Source organism: Phyllostomus hastatus, unplaced genomic scaffold (genome assembly GCF_019186645.2).
Source record: "Phyllostomus hastatus isolate PE091 unplaced genomic scaffold, TTU_PhHast_1.1 phas_contig_148, whole genome shotgun sequence".
NCBI lineage: Eukaryota > Metazoa > Chordata > Mammalia > Chiroptera > Phyllostomidae > Phyllostomus > Phyllostomus hastatus.
In genome coordinates, this window is record NW_025333607.1 from 8,811,287 (window position 1) to 8,832,282 (window position 20,996).

Below are 20,996 nucleotides of genomic sequence, written 5' to 3' on the forward strand. Positions count from 1 at the left end.
GATGCTGTAGAATATAACAATTTCTGTAATGACTCAGATAAGGACCCCCCCACCCCCCTGCCACCCCCACCCCCACGCCCAGGCTCACGCCGGCTCCTCGGTTCCAGACCCCACCCCAGGCCCCGTTCTCTGGGACCGAACTCACGGGACTCCGGCCACACAGGACACACCCCACGCCAGGGCCTGCGGCCTCCGGCACCGCAGACTCCGCGGTGGCACAAAGCCACGCCCCGTAAGCGCCTGCGCCCCAGAACAGACCCATTAGCTGCAGAACTCGCAGGAGCCGCCGCGGTTTTCTGCGGGGAACAGCGCGTGCGCACCGGAGGGAGCAGGGCTGCCGGCACCTCGGGTCAGGTTGGCGCTGTTCCTGCGGGGAGGCCCAGCTGTCTGTCTGTCCATCGTGTCAATGAGGGACCTGGTTGGCCCTGCTGGCATCGGCCCCTGGGTGGGAGGGCTAGTCCCAAGGGGGGCCTGCCCCCCGGGCCGCTCCACCCCTGGGACCACGGGCCGCGCGCCTCCGAACATCTCCTGGGAGGTGTAGGTCATGTACAGGAAGCCGTCCTCGTCCCTGTAGTCCCGGTAGATCTCCGCCATGGTCACGCTCATGCTGACGGCGCTCTTGTTGTTCACCAGCAAGTAAAAGGCCTCGGTGGCCCCGAGGACCATGCGGCTCCTGGCACGGGGCAAAGGGCAAGGGCAGGAAGGGAGAAGGTTAACCCAAAACTCACTCCAGCCTGCCATCCTCAAACTGGAGCATCCGCCAGGCGAGGCCTGTTGAAAATGCAGGTGCCTGGGCCCCACCGCAGAGATTTCGGTTTAGCAGATCTGGGAAGCAGCAGCCCCGGAATCTGCATTAGTGTGACGCTGGAGGAGGCTGAGCTGCTCCGGATGCCTCCCGTGGACATTGAGCTGCCACAAGGCCTCCTAGCGGGGCCAAAAGGGGGCAGCCTTCCCATTGGTAACCAAGAGACATACCAGCACAAAAGTGCTAAGTGAGTGAGCCTCTCTTTGCTCTGAGGTTGAAGGTATTTCCCCACAGGTACAAAGGGCATCCCACTCTCTTCCAGCATCTCGTGTTAAACAGCCTGCCTGACCTTTGGAAGGGATCTCCTGCCTCCCAGCGTGCCCTCTCCTCCCCTGCCCCTTCACCCTCGCATCAACGAGACAGGGAAGCAGCAAAGTTCAACCGGACATGCTTTACATGTCAACCTGAGTTTGGATTCATCCCGGAGTAGAGGGCAGACAGCCTGGTGGTGGAACACAGACAAAGGCTCAGTCTCGCCCGCAGCTCACATCCATTTGCTCTACTTGGCCAGGCAGGTGCAGCCCACCCACTCAGGCCTCAGGGCTTTGAACTTGCAGGGGAGCGTGGTCCGTGCATCCGTGGGAGACTGGTGGCTGCAGCCCTGGTTCATTGTATAACCAGATCACCCCTCCCGGCATAACCCCAAAGGTTTTCACTCTGACAACCGCATGGCTGAATCTGGGCGTGAAAGAGCTGCCCTGCCGTGGGAATGGGTGGCGCGGCCGTGGATCCTGGAGGAAGCTCTGTTCCCAGCACCCGCGCCTCCAGCTCCTCCTGGCTTGGCCAGGCTCTGAGGAGAGGCGTCGGGATGCTTGCAAGCAGCTCATTACAACAAATACAACAGGAACGAATATATATTCACAATGAATTCTTGAAAAAGCAAGCTTCCAAGGGCCGGCCTCTCCAGACTGCAGCCCCGTGAAGAATTACCCACCGGGTCACGTGAGTGCACGGTACGCACAGTCATTTGTATTGAAGGCATGGGTCTGACGACACCACGTAGTAACACTCTGAGGCTTTAAAAGTAGCTACATCTTCTCTGCTGGGCCCTGTCCCTGGGAGGAGTGTGTTTTGGGGACACTATCCTTGTCCCTCTTCTCTGAACAGGGAAGGCTGCCTTTACCTTTTGAAGAGGTCCCCCCCCCCCCCACCCCAGGCACACATGCCCTGAAAAGGCGCTGTGTCTCCCTGGGAAAATGCTGACTGGGTGATCCACACTCTCAGGAAGAAAAGATACTCAGGACTAGTTCACAGCTGAGACAATTTTAGAAAATTCTTAGAAATATGGGCAGCTCTCCATTCTTTGGATTTGTTATCTGAGGGGTTCTCCCACCTGTTTAAAATCGGAGGCACTCTCAGAACATCTTTTCCAGTCGCTACAGAATTTAAAAGGTGAGTCGCAGAGGAAACCTTTTCCCTCTATTCTCCTGCAACGCCCCATCCTCACAACCAAACAAAGTAACAAAGCCAACAGGGGGACACAAAGGCCAAGGAGGCACCCCACGACCCCTTCCCATGCACCTCGCCACCTACCGGATGATGCTGAGGAACTGGGTCATGGTCAGCTCCTGAGGCACCAGGAACTTGGTCTTGTCCAGCAGGGGCAGGAACTTCTCCTTGGAGTAGCGTTCCACCACCACCTGTCGAGAGTTTTCAGCCCCTGAGGATGCGACTCGGAGCTCTCAGTATCTGAGAATCTCAGAGCAGGGAGAGATAGTGGGGTTTTTTTTTTTTTTCTTGTTCTTGTTTCCCAGGAACAGAGGAGTGTGCACCCTTTTCAAAAAGTACAATGGAGACTTACCGGGATCTTGTTTGGGAACTTTGCCCGGATTCCAGCAACTTCCTCTTGTCTGGTTGCTGCGAACATTTCAAGAACAAAAGAGTCAGTAAATAGCAAGAGAAGCCTGCCTCCTCTCTGTCTGCTGACCCAGACACTTTAACCCGAGAACTTTATACCTAAGCTCTTCCTCTGCTTGAAGGGTCTGAGGCTTGGGCTTTTCTGTGGAGTTTGCATTTTGCTCAACAGCTGTGTCTGTGCCTGACTTTAAAAAAAAAAAATTCCCACAGCCAGGATCTAACTCATTCCTCCATCTGCTTCCAATCCGCCTGCAGGAGCCTAAAGGAGGCCCTTATGTAGGGCTGTGTGACATCAGGCCCCTCCAGCCCTCCCCTCCCCTCCCCCACGCCCCCTCCCTGGGCACGAGGAGGTCAAGTCTGCGGGTGGAAATGGGATAGCCACCTGCTTATTGGTCAGAAAACGTCACTCTGTTCATGACCGGTGCCAGATAGATATTTTTTTTTGCTGGAGAAATTAGGGTGCATCATAAAATCAGAGACTGTGTCATCAAACAGCCCAGGTTGGGGCGGAGGACTCCGGAGAGGGGAAACTGCTGTGCGCGAAGGACATTTTTGTGCATCTTGAAGGGAGGCCAAGATGGATCCACCTGATGCTGAGACGGGAGGCGGAGCTCTCGCAACAGTCCTCGCCGCCGCTTTTCCCAGAGAGAAACCGAGGATCAGAAACATTAAGGCACTTGCCCAAGGTCACACAGCGGGCAAGAGAGGCGGTCGGGGTTCAAGTCCAGATTAGGTACAAGGGGGGGCTACACGCCGGCATATTCTGCCATCTTGTCTTCTCTGCAACCAAGGAGGCAAGGAAGCACATCTACCCCCAAGATCTCTGTTTGCGAGGTGGGAAGCAGAGGCCCATTGGCCTGGGACCAAACCGCCGGTAAGAGGCAGACACAGCTCTGTCAAGCCCCGGAGTCCAGGGCCTGCCTTCAAAGCATACGGCACCCCAGCAGACCTTCAACTCCAGGTGAGCAGGTTTTCGTGACCTCCCCTGATCTCCCTGCGAGGGCATTCAACATCCACGAGGCTTTGGATGAACACAGGGCCGTAAAGGACGGTGACGGTGTGTCCCCACGTTTGCCGGGTGAATCAAAGGGAGCGGATCTCAGGGTTAGTGATCGGGGATGGGTGTCAAGTGATTAAGTGCGGACATCACTGAAGAGACAAATGGCCTCATTTCCGCCCTCCCCACCCACCGCCCTGGACCCCAAGGAGCAGGTGTGTAGTGCACTTCCGGAGTCCAGTGGCTTTCAAGTCTATGGCATCACCAAAACTGCCACTGTCCTGCAGGTGGAGGGGTAGGAAGGGCAGGTGGGAGGAACACTGCAGATCCACCTCTACCCAGAATGCACTGAGGTGGGGCCAGCCCAGACGGTCCAATCCCCAGGAGCGGGTCCAGCCTCCCAGGCCAGGAAGAGCTAATTCCAGGTCTGGCCCTCCCTTACTAGCACCTCAATGTCTGATCTGGGATAAATTACTTCACTTTACTAATTATGGTTTTCCTTTTTGCAAAATGATTATTTTTAGTTAGTTTAAAGTGGTCAGTTTGACTTAATTCCAGATAGGTATGTTTGACTTAAGTGAACTGATTTGTGTCCAGCAGAGTTCGGTGGCCTGGTACCAAATCTGATGCTCAGGGTATGCCCCTTCCACCTCCCCCCCCCCACACACACACCTCTCCCAAAGCCCCCACAGCCCCTGGAGAGTTTACATGCACTCAGGTTTGCAGACGGAAGGGAATAGCACTGGGTTGGGGGGCATTTGCAGTGTTTGGTCATTCATTTTTGGGGATCTGAGAGGTCTCCTAACTGTGCCGTGTTTTGGTTTCTGGGCTGGCACATGGGATTAGCTCAGCCCAGTCCACCTCCTGGGGTGTAATGGGGGTGAAGAGGCAATAGAATAAAGGACTTGGGGAAATACTGAGATGCAGCCATACTCATAGAATGCATCATCAGTCAGCAGAGGAATGGGCTAGATCAGTTTTCTTTTGTTGAATAGTTTCTTTTTTGGGAAGAGCAGGGTGTCTGCGGGTGCTTGGGGACCCATCAGTGTCCTCAGAACCTTGTCAGTCAGTGGGTGACCAGAGTCACATGCCGTCAATGCCACCTGCACTGGGGGGAAGGGGGGAAGAACAGCACTGTGGAAAATGGCTGGAGTAGGAGTGCTCAGTCTCCATCCAGAGCCCTTTACTGATATTTTAATTAAAAAAAAAACCCAAAACCAACATTGCTCATGATACGCTGTGGGAAACAGGGTGCTTCTTAGAACTTTGCCTGTCCTGCAGACCAAGCAACCCGTGCCGGCCCAGGTCATGGGGTTCCCATTACCCCGCACTCCCACCCCACTCTCATCCCTCTGTGGGCATGGGGCTGGTGATGGGACGCTTGAGTCCTGGTACTAAAGAGAGTGAGCTGGGCCCTGGCCGGGTAGCTCAGTGGGTTAGAGCATTGTCCCGATAAGCCAAGGTTGCCGGTTCGATCCCCAGTCAGGGCACATGCAAGAATCAACCGATGAACGCATAAATAAAGTGGAACATGAAATTGCTTGTTTCTGTCTCTCTTTAAAAATAAATAAATACATAAAAAGGAGAGTGAGCTGGGAATGTAAGAGGCAGAGAGTGGGACACTCGCTGTTGGGGTGGGGGGGTTTTATGCCTTTCCCTACGTGAGCATGCTTATAGTGAACCGCCCCCCGCCCCTTAAAAATAATGACCAGTTAGCCTTCCCCTGACTCCACCAGACGTGTGACTGACATGGAAAGAAGGACTCCGAAAATAGACTCGGGTTCTCAGTCTTGCTTACTTTACAAAGAAGTTACTCCTCTGAGCCGCGTGTTGCTCATTAGCAAGATGAACATGCTGTCACTCATCCCGCAGCGCTGTGTGAAGCTTGCATGTGGGAACCTAGGGGACGCGCACACACATATGGGGTGACAGTAGGCACTCAGTGAATATGAGCTCTTTTGATGGCGGGGGCCTGGGGCGCCAGGGGCCCAGCCCACTCTGCTCACGCTGCCCGGACCTCGTGTGAGAGTCGGCCGAGCTCACTCTTTCCACTTAGCTCACTGCCCGTCCAGTGCTCAGACTCCTGCGTCTGGCGTCTGTCCCGGCACTAATGCATGCCCCTGGGAGGTCAGCAATGACACACAAGCACCTTTTTTTTAAGCTGTCACCTTATTTGATGTTTGATCCTTCAGTGCGTGGAATGGTGCATTCCCTCCTTCCCGAAACTCTCACCTTTTTGGTTTCTAGGATACCGCTTTCGTGGGGCCCTGCTCCCCCTCTTACTCCCTCCTCGAGCTGCTGCTCCCTTGTTTGCAGAGCCAGTTCTGCAAGGAGATAAATACAATATCCATTTATCCATAATATGTTCACACTTATGATATGAATAAAAAATTTCACAAAACTTTTGTTTCTTTTTTATAATTAATGTTTTTTATTTTTTTAAAGATTTTATTTATTTTTAGAGAGGGATGGGGGGAGAAAGAGAGAGAGAGAGAGAAACATCAATGTGCAGTTACTGGGGGTCATGGCCTGCAACCCAGGCATGTATGTACTCTGACTGGGAATCGAACCTGTGACACTTTGGTTCGCAGCCCAAGCTCAATCCACTGAGCTACGCCAGCCAGGGCTACTTTTCTGTTTTTTGACCTGCCACATGCTGGCTTATCTAACAGGTGCACACACACGAGCTTTCAGATGAGCCTCCTGGGATCACCCTCCTTCAGACCCCACCGACGCCCAAGCCCTTGCTCTGTACAAAGCTTAAAGCCCCCGGTGCTGCTTCTCCTGCCCCTTGATCTTGGCATTGCCCCGGGGCCGTCCACCCAGCCATCTCCTTGCTCTCTGTGCTTTTCTGGGGTGATTTTAACCATTCCCGAGGGAGTTTCCCCAGCGTGATAAAAATAGGTCCGCCCCTTGGCAAATGTGGATGTTGGGGCTTAAGGAATGGCTAGGACGAACCGGTCTCATTTCTGTCCTGTCCTACTGTGGCTGCTGTCCTTCACCCTTCCTGGCCACCAGCTCTGGTTCCAGTGGGAAACGGGTTGGAAAGTTATCACGACACGGGAGTGGAATGTGTGCTTCTCAAACAAGAGGCCACCGCAGGTGGGAGGGCCGAGCGGAAGGAAGTCTTCGTCAGTGTGTCCATTTCCGAGGGGAGAGGGCTTCTCGGGGCCCTCAGAATGTCGCCTGACGCCTCCAGCAAACTTGGACTGGGCTTTGCGCCTCCGCAGGGGCAGACGGGGAGATGGGAGACATGCGACACTGGAGCCATCCCTCACTGGGGATGGGAAGATGACGTTCATGGTCTCAAAGCAGAAAGCTGCAATTCAAACGGTGTTTCATTCCATTTTACTTTTTGCTTTTTAACACCATCAAGTACCCTTTAAGGGTACAAAGGACTTATTTCATTGACACGGGATGAAAACATTTTCTTTTGAGTCAGACTATCAACAAAAATGAACAGCTCTAGTGTCCAGGCCCAAATTAGCCACCGAATTATAAAGCTACTTGGACTTACCATTTGCCACTTGAATTATAAAGCCACCTGAACCATCTCACCCATGAAATGCTTTTAATGGTGCCAGTTCTGCTGTCCTGTCCCAAGAACAAAAGAAACCTGTGATAGCTATTAAATGACCGAAGGCAAGACCTCACATGTTCCTGCATTCTCAGGAGCTACCCAGAGCCTGGCATCTAGCTCACGTTCTATAAAAGTTCAATAGACACTGGCTGGGTAGCTCAGCTGGTTAGAACATTGTCCCGATACACCAAGGCTATAGGTTCGATCCCAGTCAGGGCACATACGAGAGTCAACCAAGGGATGAACAAGTAAGTGGAACAACAAATCTCTCTCTCAAATCAATAAAAAAAATAAAAGAGTTAATAGAGTTACTGGTATGCAAGTTGCTAACACAGGACTGTGCCCAGCCCCACGGTGGTGTGGCCCGAAGCCCTGCAAGCGGAAAAGGCAAGCTCATCTATGGACTGTGTGTGTTGATTGCAGTCAGGGTGAATCACGGCTCCCTCTAGCAGTGACATGGGGCCAGGGCTGCCCCCTGCCACCGACTGATGGGTCTGCTGGAGAACTCTGTTATGTTGGGGCTTCAGCATGGGTCTCTTTGCTGGGCAGTTCGGCAACAGCGCCGTGGTATCTGGACCTGGTGAATTGGAGTGCCCGCCGCCGGGCCCATGCATAGCCCCCGTCCCTGCCACCATGCATTCACTGCTCTGGCCCAGGGGGAAGGGGGCGGCTCCAATGCTTCCCCGCCAGGGCATCGACCTTGGCACAGCGAACGTGCCTGGGTTGAGAAGTCGAGGTTTCCTGGAGCCTTATTACTCCTGCACGTAGGCTCAGCCCTGATCCTCAGCTCCCTTGGCTCTGTAGCTGCAGGAGGTGAGAGTCTCTGCCAAAGAGACCCTCTGGATGTCACACTTCGCTTTTAATTGGTGATTCATCCATGTCACCCGTTCATTTGCTCTCTGGAAAGCACCACACCCCCTCAGCAATCTCTAGGCACTTCCAGAGTCCTTATAATTACCTTCCTTCCACTGTTGTTTGCCTTCCCAGGCCGTTAGCGCCCCCACAGCTGGGGGCTGAGTGCTTCAGCCTGTACAGCGGGCCTGGGTTTTGTCACTCAACAACCACTGCAGTCTTCAATGTTGTTGTCACTGTCCCCCCTCCCGGAATATGGCACGCACAAGTCATGGAGCTGGGGCGGAAACCAACATGACATATACATGTTAGTCACTGGGCTGGTGAATCCATTTTCTGACTTCATGCTTTAAATAAAAAGACCTCTGATGTTCAGAAAGTTTAACAAATTTGGTCAGGATCAGGCAGCTGGTGAGGTTTGAGCCTATGACTGTATTCTGCAGATTATGCATTATGATATAATGCTCTTCACTCTAGACTTTAAAAAGTCAGCCGAAAACGACCGTTGCGGCCATGGGGAAAACGCTTCTCGAGACATTCCCCTAACAGCTCCAGAGCGAGGCTTCTCTCTATGCCTTCTGTTTCTGAGGTCCCCAAGCTCTTTTTTTTGTCTTTTAACTGAGATACAGTTGACATATAACAGGATATTACTTTCAGGTGTATGCAAAACCATTCAGCATTTGTAGATACTGCAAAATGATCACCTCAGTAATTCTAGTGAACATCCGTCACCTTATAAGGTTTTGAAAAATGCTTTTTCTTGTGATGAGGACTTTCAAGATCTCCATCTCTTAGCAACTTAAACAAATACAAGCCTCACCCAAGGACATTTTTATTGATTTTTTAAGAGAGAGAGGATGGGAGAGAGAGAGAGAGAGAGAGAGAGAGAGAGAAACACACGGATGTGAGAGAGAAACACTGATTGGCTGCCTCCCGTACTCGCCCCGCCCAGCAACCTTTGGGAGGTCGGGCAATGCTCCGACCAACTGGGCCACCCGGCCAGGGCTCTCCTAGCACATTTGAACCATAGAGCGCAGTATTGTTAACAATTGCCGCCACGCTGCACACGAGGTCCCCAGGACTAGTTCATTTTATAACTGGAAGTTTGTACCTTTGACCTCCTTCACCCATTCCACTTACCCCACCCTGCCCCCATCTCTGGTAAACACCATTCTGTTCTTTGTCCCTGTACGTTTGGGGATTTTGTTGCTTGTTAGCCGTTTGTTTAAACGTCCCATATGAGTGAGATCATACAGCACAGTCTCTGCCTTCCTCTGTTTGAGTTATTTCACTTCCCGTAATGCCCACAAGGTAAGGAATCCCTAGGTTCTGATGAAAAGAGACCACGTGCTAGAGATCTCCCCAGATTTAGATACCCCAGCTCCCCACCACTGCTCACACCTGTGCAGCCGCAGGAAGTGAAGGCGGACCAGCTCAGACTGACGGAGCAGGATGCTTCACGTACTTCGGTGCGCCGTGGCCCCGCACCCCGGCACAGTGCCTGGCCAGCCAGCTCGGTTCTCCCGCCTTCCTGAGGCTGCCTTGAAGGTGTTTGTGTTCACCGCCCACCTCCGGCTCCACCAGGGATGAAAAAGGGTTTTGCGTTACCGGGGGTGGGGGGCGGGGGGCTTCCAGGGTTGCCTAATCCGCTGGACACAGGAGATCAGAAAGAGGGAAAAATCGGAGGCGTAAGAGGGAGGAGGCTGGGAGCTGTCCGGGCGCGGACTGCAGGCCTCCGCGGACGCAGCCAAAGAGGAGTGGAGCTCCTGTCGACCCAAGTCAGCGTCGTTTCTTGTTTTCCGCATCTGCTGCGCTCTGGGCCTGCCTGGCGCAAAGGACGCTGGGCCTGAGTCCGGGGGTCTACCAGAAGCCCCGCTTTGAGCATCGCAGAGGTTGGAGGGCACGCCAATCCCCTCCCCCCCCGCCCGCCCCCGGGAAGGTCTGCGGCTGAGAAGCCCTGGCAATTTGCCCGGCCCGACTCCTCACTCGCACAGGATAACCTGACTCAGCTGCGTCCTGGCTCCCGGGTTCGGGGAGGTTACTTGTCATTGAACTTCAGTGTTTCATCTTTAAAAGTGGTGATAATTTTTGTGGCTTCACAACCACATATTCACTCCATAACTCAAAACATATTTATTGGGTACCTACCACGCGATAGGCACCCTCCACTCCCCAGGAGGTCCTGGGATGTAAGAGAAAATAAAAACCAACAGGTCTCTTGCACAGCGGGATGCAGGGAGGCCACGGGCTGGGAGGGTCTGGCTCAGTACATGCAGGGGCTGGTCGGGGAAGGTTTCCTGGAGACGTGATCCTGGAGCTCCTACTTGGAGAGTGAGGAGGCACGAACCAGGCAGAGGAGGCAGGGGCAGAGGGTGGGGGCTGGGCAAGGGGGATCTGAGGCAGAGGGAACAGCATCCACGGGCTCAGTAAGTATCAGCGGATTTGGCTTATTCCCAGCCAACACTGTGTGAGATACTCAAATGCACCTGATGCGTCTTCCCTTGTTGTTGGGAAGGTAAGGGTGGACCTTCTTTGTGTCAACGGCACACCAGCTGGCCTGCTTATGTCCGAGTCTCGGGAACGTCGCTGAAGCCAGAGCACAGCCGGCGTGGGTACTTACGTGCTCCCCTAGCAGGTGGGGAGAACCACAGAAGGACGCAGGTCATGGAACAGGGTGGGCCCAGAACTGTCTACCCAAGGGCTGCCAGCCCACCTTTCCTTCCTTTCCCGTTTTAAAGCCTTAGCTTTGCTTTATATATTTTTTAGCAAGTGAAATTACTAAGACAATTCACTTTGAAATGGTATCTTAGATTGGAGATTTGGATTATATTGAAATTACATGGGACATTCATCTACACACAAACACAAAAAACACGGCACTGAAGTGAGTGTGCAACTGCTCGGGCACCTGCGCACAGCCAATAAAATGGGGCCTCGCTGAGGATGTTGATTCTTTGTCGCCCTCTGCTGTTCGCCCTGTTAACCGCATCCAGTTACCTTGAATCAGTTGGGTGTCCCTTCACCAAGTTCAGTAAATGACAAACCACGAAAACATTGGCCAAATCTCCTGACGGGTTTTAACAGTTTTAAAACTGTGGTTGTAACAGCACTTGCACGAATCTTCCATTTTTTGGTTTCTAAAAATGAAATTCTGAATATTAAGGAAACCAGTTAATACACTTAAAAACTGCCAGGAAAAAAATGGTAAAAATGCTAAGCAAAAACCAGTATGAACTTAAACATTCCCAGGACATTTTCCAACCTAAAATTTGGCAGTCCATGTCATAACTTTAGTCTCAGACACTTCTGATTTCATTTGAAATTTTTAAATGTTATTTCTATTTTTTTCAGAACACAAACATTTTTTATATTATTTTGCCATTTTCTCAAATGGAATGTTAGACTTGTTCTCTTTCAGTTTCCAGAAGGACCAAGTTTAAAAGAAAATACTTTTTAATTAATAATATATTCAAGCAAAAATTTAAAGTATATTATCCAAGTAAACTATTTAAATGCATTTTAATCCTTTTAAGTAGATTTAATTTAAATGAATCAAACTTTATACTTTCATTCAAAAGCATCCTAAAAAAATCAGAATTTAAAAATTGAAATTTAAAGAAGGTGAAGGGAGCGCTGGCTGGCGTAGCTCAGTGGATTGAGCGCGGGCTGTGAACCAAAGTGTCGCAGTTTCGATTCCCAGTCAGGGCACATGCCTGGGTTGCAGGCTATGACCCTCAGCAACCGCACATTGATGTTTCTCTCTCTCTCTTTCTCTCTCCCTTAAAATAAAAAATAAATAAATAAATAAATAAATAAAACCTTAAAAAATAAATAAAGAGGGTGAAGGAATTAACCAAAGAACACACACGTGTAACCCGTGGACTCAGACAGAAGTGCGGCGGCGGCCAGAGGGGCAGCGGGAGCGGGGGCTGAGAGCAGGGTAGAGTGGGGGTGGGAGGGGGAGAATGATGACAGCCGCAACAGTGTCAACAATAAAAATGAAGGAAAAAGAGTCAACTTTCCACTCTTAATAAAAATAAAAATAAAATTGAATTTCAACTTCGATTAAGTTCAAGTTAAATGTAAAATCATTGAAAAATCAGGGATTACCAAAACTCACTGTTTACAAGATGCCGAAACCTGATTTTGAACAAGAAGTGTGACAAATAGTCCAGCCTGGCCAGTTTGCACAAAGATTTTTCTAATGAACTGGTGAAAGCACTCACCTCTGAGCGGTGAGCACACAATCCAGGGTGGGCCCAAGGGAGGGTTACAGTTGTTTCGTGGAAAACAGCACAATAATCAAGAAACAATAACACAAAAAATAAACTCTGTGTTTCATGTACTCACAACTGTACACCTCCTTTTGCCCCATCCTGTATCATATACAGATGATGTACTGTACATAGCATTGTACTCTTGAAGTCTATATAATTTTGTTAACCAGTATTACCCTAATAAATATAATTTAAAAATATATAGTTAAAAAAGTATTCAGGCCTGGCCAGGTAGCACAGCTGGTTAGAGCATCATCCCAATACAACAAGGTTGCAGGTTCGATCCCCGGTCAGGGCACATACAGGAAGCAACCAACAAAGGCATAAATAAGTGGAACACCAAAGCGATGTTTCTCTCTCTCCTTTCCTTTCCTTCTCTAAAATTAATAAATAAAAAATGTTTAAAGTATTCAAAGAAGCAGAATGGGAGTAATTATAGTAAACTTAATGAATGGTAACCCAAATTTGAAAAACAGTTAAGTATAAACATATAATTGTAAGAAGGACCCCCAAATTAAATGACTAAAGCTGACACCTGCCTCAATATTGGCAAATCAGAAATTAACTTAAGGAAGAATTCATGACAAAATAGAAAGTTCCCATGTGAAATACTAAATTTCCAAACTATAATAAAAATTCAGGAAGAAATACCTGTCTCTAGCTGTCACCAAAACCGACAACAGTCGAAGACGTTTTTGGTAAATTGACCCATTTGGCAAGTTGACCTTGACGATCCTTTGGCACTGCGGCTGTGATTTGAGGCATTAAACATTTCCCTTGTACGGTTGACCTCCTGGCTGCTCACTTAATGAACACATTTTGCGAGTGTAGTATTTTGTGGGTTAAAAATCTCTTTCACACACATTATCTCAGTTGCTCTCCAGAGCAGATGAGTAATTTCCCCAGAGGCACCCGATTTATAGCCCTGTTAGAAACACCCAAAGCTTACGTTTCAGCCAGAACAAGATGTGTATTGGTTTCTGTGATTTAACACTTAATGATTTAATCCAACCCACGAATTCTTGTTCAGTAGTAGCTGGAACTGTCCTCATCCTCATCTTGCTATAACAGTGTTTGGCCTCCCCCCACCCCCCGCTTTTTTTTTGCATTTGGCATTTTTGATTAACTAGTCTTTTACAGTAGTAAATATTTGTTGAACAACTACTTTGTACCAGTGGTAGTGCAGTGTTTCTGCTAATCACCCACACTCCAGTGTCAGCAATCACCTGCTCCCTGATGGGTCCCAAGGATATGTCCCCAGCAGGTCCCCAGCCCGTCCCCAGCCCAGGTCTCGCTCATTTCCACCTGATTGCCGAACACCCGCTTAAAGATGGGATAGCAACGCAGCTCCAGCAATCCTGTATTTAGATATCTAGGTACTTGTCTTTTCTCCCCACTTTTTAACTGAGTCTGCCAACTCCAAGGAGAGGAGAGGCGGCACATTTTTATCTTTAAATCCCCCTTCACTCCTTAGTTTCGCATTTTACACGCAGTAGTTGCTCGATGGGTAATGGCTTCAGTGGACGTTTTATCCCTAGTGCGTCTAAATCGCGCCAGGAAGGAAGAAACGGAAATTGGTAACTCTGGCCACTAGGTGTCACACCACACTTAACAGTCAACAGAAAATTCCTGTTATTCCAAATTTCATTGCGATCGTAGGTAAAATCGAATCTCGTGTTACTGTAGCCTGCAGTCTCAACCGTTTAAAAACAAAGTATGGACTGGGCTTTTCTTGCTATAAGTTTCAGCTTTTAATTTCTCACTTACATGGGAGGAGAGGGTGTCCGGGGGTGTTGCACAAATAATTTGTAGTCGACTTTGGAGTTTAGCCTGGTGATGAGTCTGCGTCGCCCATCAGCCTCGGAACACCCACATGCTCTCGGTTAGTAAGGAGCTCAAGGGTCCCCGGCTGGGTCCATCTCCTAGGGCCAGTGCTGTGGTTGCTATCCCACCCGCTAAGCCCCGGCTCTCCCATGCACCATCCAACATCCTCCCTGACCACCTGCCTTGACTTCTGTGCCTGGTTGATGTTAATCTGCACTCCTAAGTACTAACTAAGTCAGACAACGTAGGTGGAGGAAGGTGGGAGACTAATCAGAGATGAACGACGTGTTAAATAAGTCTGACAGTGCCCACTTGGGGGCTTACACACGTCAGCGGATCTGAGTTGATTCAGAAGGACCAGCATGCCGAACCCCACCCTGCTGTCCCTGAGTGCTGGGACACCTGCTGCGTTCATCCTCCCAGGGACCCCCTGACTCGCCTCCCCTTGCTGCTCTAGCCTCACCTGCCCTTCCTGGGTGGACTCTTCCCCTCTACCTGTTCACGCACGTGGTCTCTGAGATTCCTTCAGATCTCAGTTCAAGAGGCACCACCCAACGGAAGCCATTTGTGACTTCCCACTGTGTTAGTTTCCTGTGGCTGCTGTAACGAACTACCCTGCGTAAGTGGCTTAGAGCCACACATTCATTCTCCTACAGTTCCGGAGGGCAAAGGTCAGAAAGGAGGCTCCACTGGGCTAAACTTCAGGCCCTGGCCCATTCCTTTCAGAGGCTCCAGGACAGAATCTGTTTTCTTAACTCTCCCATCCCATCACTCAGACCTGCTGCCTCTGCTTTGCTGGTCTCCTTCCCCTTCCCCTTTGAAGGCCGTGGCGGTGACCTTGGACCCACCCAGATAATCCAGTATCATCGCCTTGTTTTAGGGCTGGCCGACTGGTGTCCCTAACTCCCGCTAAACCCTCAGTTCCCCCTTGCCGTATAACACATGCCCCGTGTGGGGCGATTAGGACGTGAAGGTCTTTGGAGGTCATTACTCTGTCTGCCACAGCCAGCCAAGTTAAACCCTCCATTTTTAGCTCTTATACCACTTGTTGCAGTCAATTTTTCATATATGTATTTTTTGTTGTTTTTGAGTAACTGCCCTCTCCCTGCTCTGCCTGTGGGCTGCAGAGTCTAGTTTGGCCTGGCATTGTAACTCCACCTTCCAGCACTCTGTTCAAATAAATGCCAAACAGGAGGCTGGCCAGGGTGGGGGTGGAGGGTGGGGGAGGGGGATACACGGCGACGGTGCCAGCGTTTCTTTAGAAAGTTAATCCAGTTCACACCGTTTGACGTCCCCGTCCCTGTTTGTCCCTTCAGCGAGCTCCTGAAACTCCTTGAGTTCTTCGGCGTCTTGCCTTCCCAGTTCCTTGCTGCGTGAATCAGTGTCCTCAGCGTCGCACACAGGTCAGAGGGCCTGTCGGCGGAAATGGGTCCTCGGTCTTGTCCACATCAACCTGAGCAGTAACTTAATCTCCGTAAGCCTCTGTTTTCTCACCCGTGATGTGAAAAAAAGAAAAAAAGAAAAAAAACACACATGTCATAGTATTATCAAGAGGACCAAACGAGATATTAATATGGAAATTGCATAACACCACACCAGGCACCTATCAGTGCAATGTCCTTCCTCTGGGTCACCCATTACTCATCCTTGGGTTCTCAGGCTCCAGAAGCGCTCCTGGCGTTGAAGAAGTCTCCAGCACGGTAGTCGGGAGCACCCAGGGAGTTAAGAGTTAAGTGTGACCAGCTCGGTGCGCAGGGTGCTGGGACCCAGAGGGAGGAGTGACTGCAGTCACCGAGCACTGGGAGGGACTGATGCCCCCAGAGGAGCACTGAGTCACCCGTCTCGCCTCCGAACACCGACACACTCTCAGTCAATAAGGAGCTTCAGCCTCCCGGCTGTGTCCATTCCTGAGAGTCAGTGAGGCAGATGCAGCCAACCGCTAAGCCGGGGCTCTCAGGGCCCATTAGCAGGAGATGCACAGGCCGCCTTTCATTTCCGGCTGAAGAAAGCACTCGCCCCCCCCCCACCCCGCCCCCGGGAGCTGAGCAGGGCTACGAGGGGGCGGGCTTTTCGTCCAAAGCATGTGCGCAGACCCTTCCGCTCTGGCCCAGCTGTTCCCCAGGTCGTACGGCGTTTTCTACGGGAAACTGATACAGCGAAGCCCACGCTGCTCATCCTTTGGCCGTGAAGGGAGGTTGCTCACCCACGTTTCATCAGCTGTTTACTTCATTGTATGGCGTGACGGCTTGCAGGCGGCCGCTGGTGGCATCGACAGAGAAGACCAGACCAGTGTCACTTACCACTTATTGGATGTGAAATGATCCCCTCATTTCAGGTGGCAAAGATTTCCAAATAATTTCAGCGATCTTTCTTTACAGAAGCAATGCACATTTAACATAACAACCCTAGAAATTATCTCTAAATCTAATACTTAGAATAACAAACATTAGCATTTCCCCCAGCTTTAATGAGGTATAACTGACAAATAAATATCATATTTATTCAAGGTGTACCATGTGATTTTTACAAATATGTTTATTGATTTTAGAGAGAGAGGAAAAGGAGAGGAAAGAGAGAGAGGGAAAGAGAGAAAAACATTGATTGGTTGCGTTCCATACGGGGATTGAACCCGCAACCTAGGTGTATGCCCTGACTGGGAATCGAACCCACAGCCTTTTGGTGTCTGGGATGATGCTCCAACCAACTGAGCCACATGGGCCGGGGTTGGCAATGTGATTTTTGATATTCATATATATTGTGAAATGATTACACAATCAAGCTAATGAGCGTATTTATCACCTCACATGGTTACTATTATTTTTTGTGTGTGAAGATACTCTACTGTTAGCCAATAACTACACCACGCAATGTTATTAACTGGAGTTACAGTGGCCTCCAGAAGTTCGTCACCCTGCATAGCTAGACTTCACACCTCTGACCAACATCTCTCCAGTTCCCCTGGCCCCCACAGTCCCTGGAGCCCCCCCCCCCCTTTACGTTTTGCTTTTGTGGGCTCAACTTTTTCATATCCTACATATAAGTGAGTTCATGTGGGATTTGTCTTTCCATTTCTGGCTTATTTCACTTATAGCATCCTCTGGGTTCCTCCACGTTGTCTCAATGATCGGATCCCCTGCTTTCTAAAGACTGAGTAATATTCCATTATGTCTATGTATATACACACTACATTTTCTTTCCTTGTTCATTCGCTGACAGACACTGACTTACACACTGAAAATCAAAACGCATGGAGGGAAATGAAACAAGACACAGATGAATGGAAAGTCATTGCATGTCCATGAATTAGAATAATCAATGTGAAAATGTCCATGCAGCCCAAATGATCGGCAGAATCAATGCAGTATCTATCAAAACTCGGTTGGCATTCTTTACAGAAACAGAAATAAATCTTAAACCAGATGGAACCACAAAGGACCCCAAACAGTCCAAGCCATCTTTTCGTTCTTGGTGTGTTAATTTTATGCTGGTTCCTGTCCTCTATTTTCCACTGGGTGCAAGACACATGGGTATGGGGAGTCAGGAAGGCTGGAAACACAGCACCCACAGAACACAGTTTATTCCTGTCGTATTATTTATTAACTATTGCACTGCTTACCATATGAGCAACTATAAACTACTTTCGCTCACTCCTGTATTATAGAAAACAGTATGGAATTTCCAAAAAAAATTAAAGTGGTAATCATCTGCTTAGAGTAACTTCTGGTTGGGGATATATATATATATGAATGAAATAAAAATCAGTCTCTCTAGTGGATACCCATGTTTATCGCAGCATTCATTATTTATGTGCACTTCACACCCACTCTGTGGGACCTTGAACCTGGTAATGGAGCTATGAGGAGGAGCAAGACACATTTTATGGGAAGAGACTGGGGTAGGTGAAAAGAGATGGGAGAGGTTGTACAGGCCAGACCTGGAATGGCCTTCAGAGCCACGTATCACATCTAAAATTTATCTCTAGAGCAGCCTGGGGTGCCATCAAAGGCTTAAGCAGAAGAGTAACAGTTTTGTTTCAAAAAGATCATTCTGGCTGCAGTATGAAGGGGTAATCCCTAATCTAGCGGGACAAGACTAGGAGCAGGGGGACAGTTAAGTTGCTGCAATGACCTTGGTGAGGGGCGACGGAGGCATGAACTGTGGCTGTGGACGGAGGGAAGAAGAGAAGTGAGCAGATCAGGGAGATGCAGAGGAGGCTGAGTCAGTGAGACTTGGTGGCTGGCTACAGTTTGGGGGAGGGAGGAGAAGGGCTAAGGAGCTGGGGAGGAACTGAGGATCTGCAGCTGCCACAGCAGGGTGGAGGGGGGGAGGGGGCCTGGAAGAAGAGGTCGCGATGGGAGGGGATTCACTTCGGGAGGTGGGAAGGGAAGGCGGGACATCCGAGCATTCATGCTCAACAGGAAGGGCAGTAGGAAGATCTGGAAAAATATCCGAAGCCGGGGAGTGGGTGAAATCGCCTGGAGAGAGCAGGTAAGGTGCAGAGAGCCGGAGAGAGGAGAGGAGAGAGCCCAGGGGAGAACCCTGAGAAGCACGTCTTGGAGACTTAGAGTACATTCACCTCGCAAAGGAGCCTGAGACGGAGTAGCCACAGACTTGGGAACATATCCAGCAGCTGGTAGCATGGTGGAAACCAAGGAAAACCAAGAGAATACACGCTTCAAGTGAGGGAGTAGTGCATTTTGTCAAATGCCATCCATAATTTAAGAGAGAGCCCTTAAAGGAAGCTGTGTAATGAAGCTGGCTCAGCGAAGGCGGGGAGTGGCTGAGATCCGAAAGCCAGGCCTCGGTGGCTGAGGAGCACGTGGAAGGAGAGGAAGCGTGTGTTGAGAAGTTGGCTGTGCCGTGAAGGGCGAGAGCCGCGGCTGGAGAGGAGGCGGTGCTGGGAAGTGGGATGAGCCTGTGCGTGCGTTTCCGTGCCCAGCGAGGAGCCAGTGGGGAGGGAGAGGATGGAGACGGCGGAGAGAGGGGGATGCTACGTAAGCCTCACCTGGGGGCAGGAGTGGACAGAGTTGGGAGCACGGGGGCCGGGGCTGCCTTCTGCCAGAGTGAGATGAAGAGGTGGGATCAGGGGAGAGTGGAAGGTGATCGACGTGTCACTGTGGACTAACGCAATCTCTCGGGGATGCATCACTGCTCCTAGCCCCACGTAGCTGCTTTGAGCTAAATCTTGGTTTGGGTCCACTTTTTTTTTTTTTTCCCTCTCTCTTTCTCTCTTTTGGCTCCGATGATATTTTCTTGGTTTTGCTCAGCGCATTTCAAAGTCTTCCTTCGTGCTAAGTGAAGCGAGTCAGAAAGAGAAAGACATACACAGTATAATTAACAAACGGACAAATCAGAAACAAACGCACAGATACAGAGAACAAACCGATGGTTGCCAGATGGGAGGGGGGTGGAGGGATGGGCAGGAAAGGTGAGGTGATTAAGAAGCACAAATTGGCAGTTGCAAGGATAATCACGGGAACGTAAATTATAGCACGGGGGTGGGTGGGAATCGTCCGCATTATTGTGATAACGGCATGCGGTGCCAGATGGGAGCTAGACTTGGCGGGGTGACCGCTTTGTAGGGTACATACACGTCTAATCACTAGGTTGTGCACCTGAAGCTAGTATAATACTGCATGTCAACTATCATTAGAAAATAAATGAAAAAAGAAGTCTCCCCGAGGGAGCGCCTGGAGAGAGGAGGATGGGGCGGCTCGGGAGCTGCTGGGGTCCCTTTGGCACAGCTGGCGCGGCCCCATCGGTGCTGCGGACTCCCACGGGCTCTCGCTCGCCCGGCCACCTCTGGCTTCAGGCTCCTGCTCTTCCGGAATCCGACGGTCTCAGCACGTTCACTTGCGAGTGCAGACGATTTGCTGCAAACTGGGGGCAGCACGGACCATTGTGACAGCACTGCTAGCTCTTCCTCTTCAAAACCCCTTCAGTCTCTCCTGCCCTTGTGGCCCTGGCTGGTCTCTGCAGGGTCAGGGCTCAGAGCCCTTCCTCCCAGACAAACCCCCGCTTCTATCCCGCCTGTGGGGGCGGGGGAGGGGCTAGTGGTCATAGGGTTAGCGCTCTCTTCTGCTGCCTGAACTCCTGCTGATGTATCACAGGAGGGACACGTGTTACCTCCAGCCTGCTGATGAAGTTATTTTCCTAAACAAAAATCCCTAAGAGAAATTCTGATTTCAATTGCTAATATAATACTTCAAAAAAAATCCTGATGCATAATTTTAGAGAAGACTAAACATCTCTTGTTGACTCAGCGTCAGTATCTGCCCTGGCCTTATCCACTTAAAGGTCTGATCCAAAGTGAGAATCTGCCCTGGCCGGGTGGCTCAGTTGGTTGGAATGTCGTCCCATATACCAAAAGGTTGCAGGTTCGATTCCCCTGTTGGGGCACATGTGGAAGGCAACTGATAGATGCTTCTCTCTCTCTTTCTCTCTCTCCCTCTAAAAAAATCAATAGAAATACCCTTGGGTGAGGATTTTAATAAAACTGAAAGTCACGTGCACCATCTATCTGGAGAATGTGGCTCTTCTGCCCCCTGAGGCCCTGTGTGACGCAGGCTGCCTTGTTTGCCTTTAATAATAAATACTGTTTGTGTAGGGTTTCAGGTGCATTTTCTCACTTCATTTTCAGAAGAAGTCCACGCTGAGGCACTGCAGGCATTGTTCCCTCTCTACCAATGAAGAAGTAAGTGGGGCTCAGAAAGAAGTCATTGACTTGCGCGTTGGCAGCACGGGGCAGAGCGGGAAGGCCAAGGTCCTGGGCTCCCCTGGCCCCTCCTCTTTCCACTGCAGTGC

The 20,996-nt window shown here is 50.3% G+C and overlaps 1 protein-coding gene across 1 annotated transcript; it reads right to left on the bottom strand.

Annotated features, from left to right (window-relative positions):
* Window positions 1–141: 141 nt before the first annotated feature.
* MAP1LC3C (microtubule associated protein 1 light chain 3 gamma) lies at window positions 142–2,819 on the bottom strand. Its single transcript, XM_045817742.1, has 4 exons — window positions 2,762–2,819; window positions 2,607–2,662; window positions 2,339–2,445; window positions 142–673 (listed from the first exon to the last, which is right to left on the bottom strand). Exons 1-4 carry the CDS (start codon window positions 2,817–2,819, stop codon window positions 262–264), a joined length of 633 nt encoding a protein of 210 aa, XP_045673698.1. The 3' UTR covers window positions 142–261.
* Between the last annotated feature and the right edge of the window lie 18,177 nt (window positions 2,820–20,996).

Excerpts from the sequence above, each read along its gene's own strand:
- MAP1LC3C (XM_045817742.1), bottom strand. The coding sequence starts at position 2,819 with ATGCAAACTCCACAGAAAAGCCCAAGCCTCAGACCCTTCAAGCAGAGG. Across the intron at positions 2,663-2,761 it reads CAAGCAGAGGAAGAGCTTAG|CAACCAGACAAGAGGAAGTT; the intron begins GTATAAAGTTCT and ends AAATGTTCGCAG. Across the intron at positions 2,446-2,606 it reads AGTTCCCAAACAAGATCCCG|GTGGTGGTGGAACGCTACTC; the intron begins GTAAGTCTCCAT and ends AACTCTCGACAG.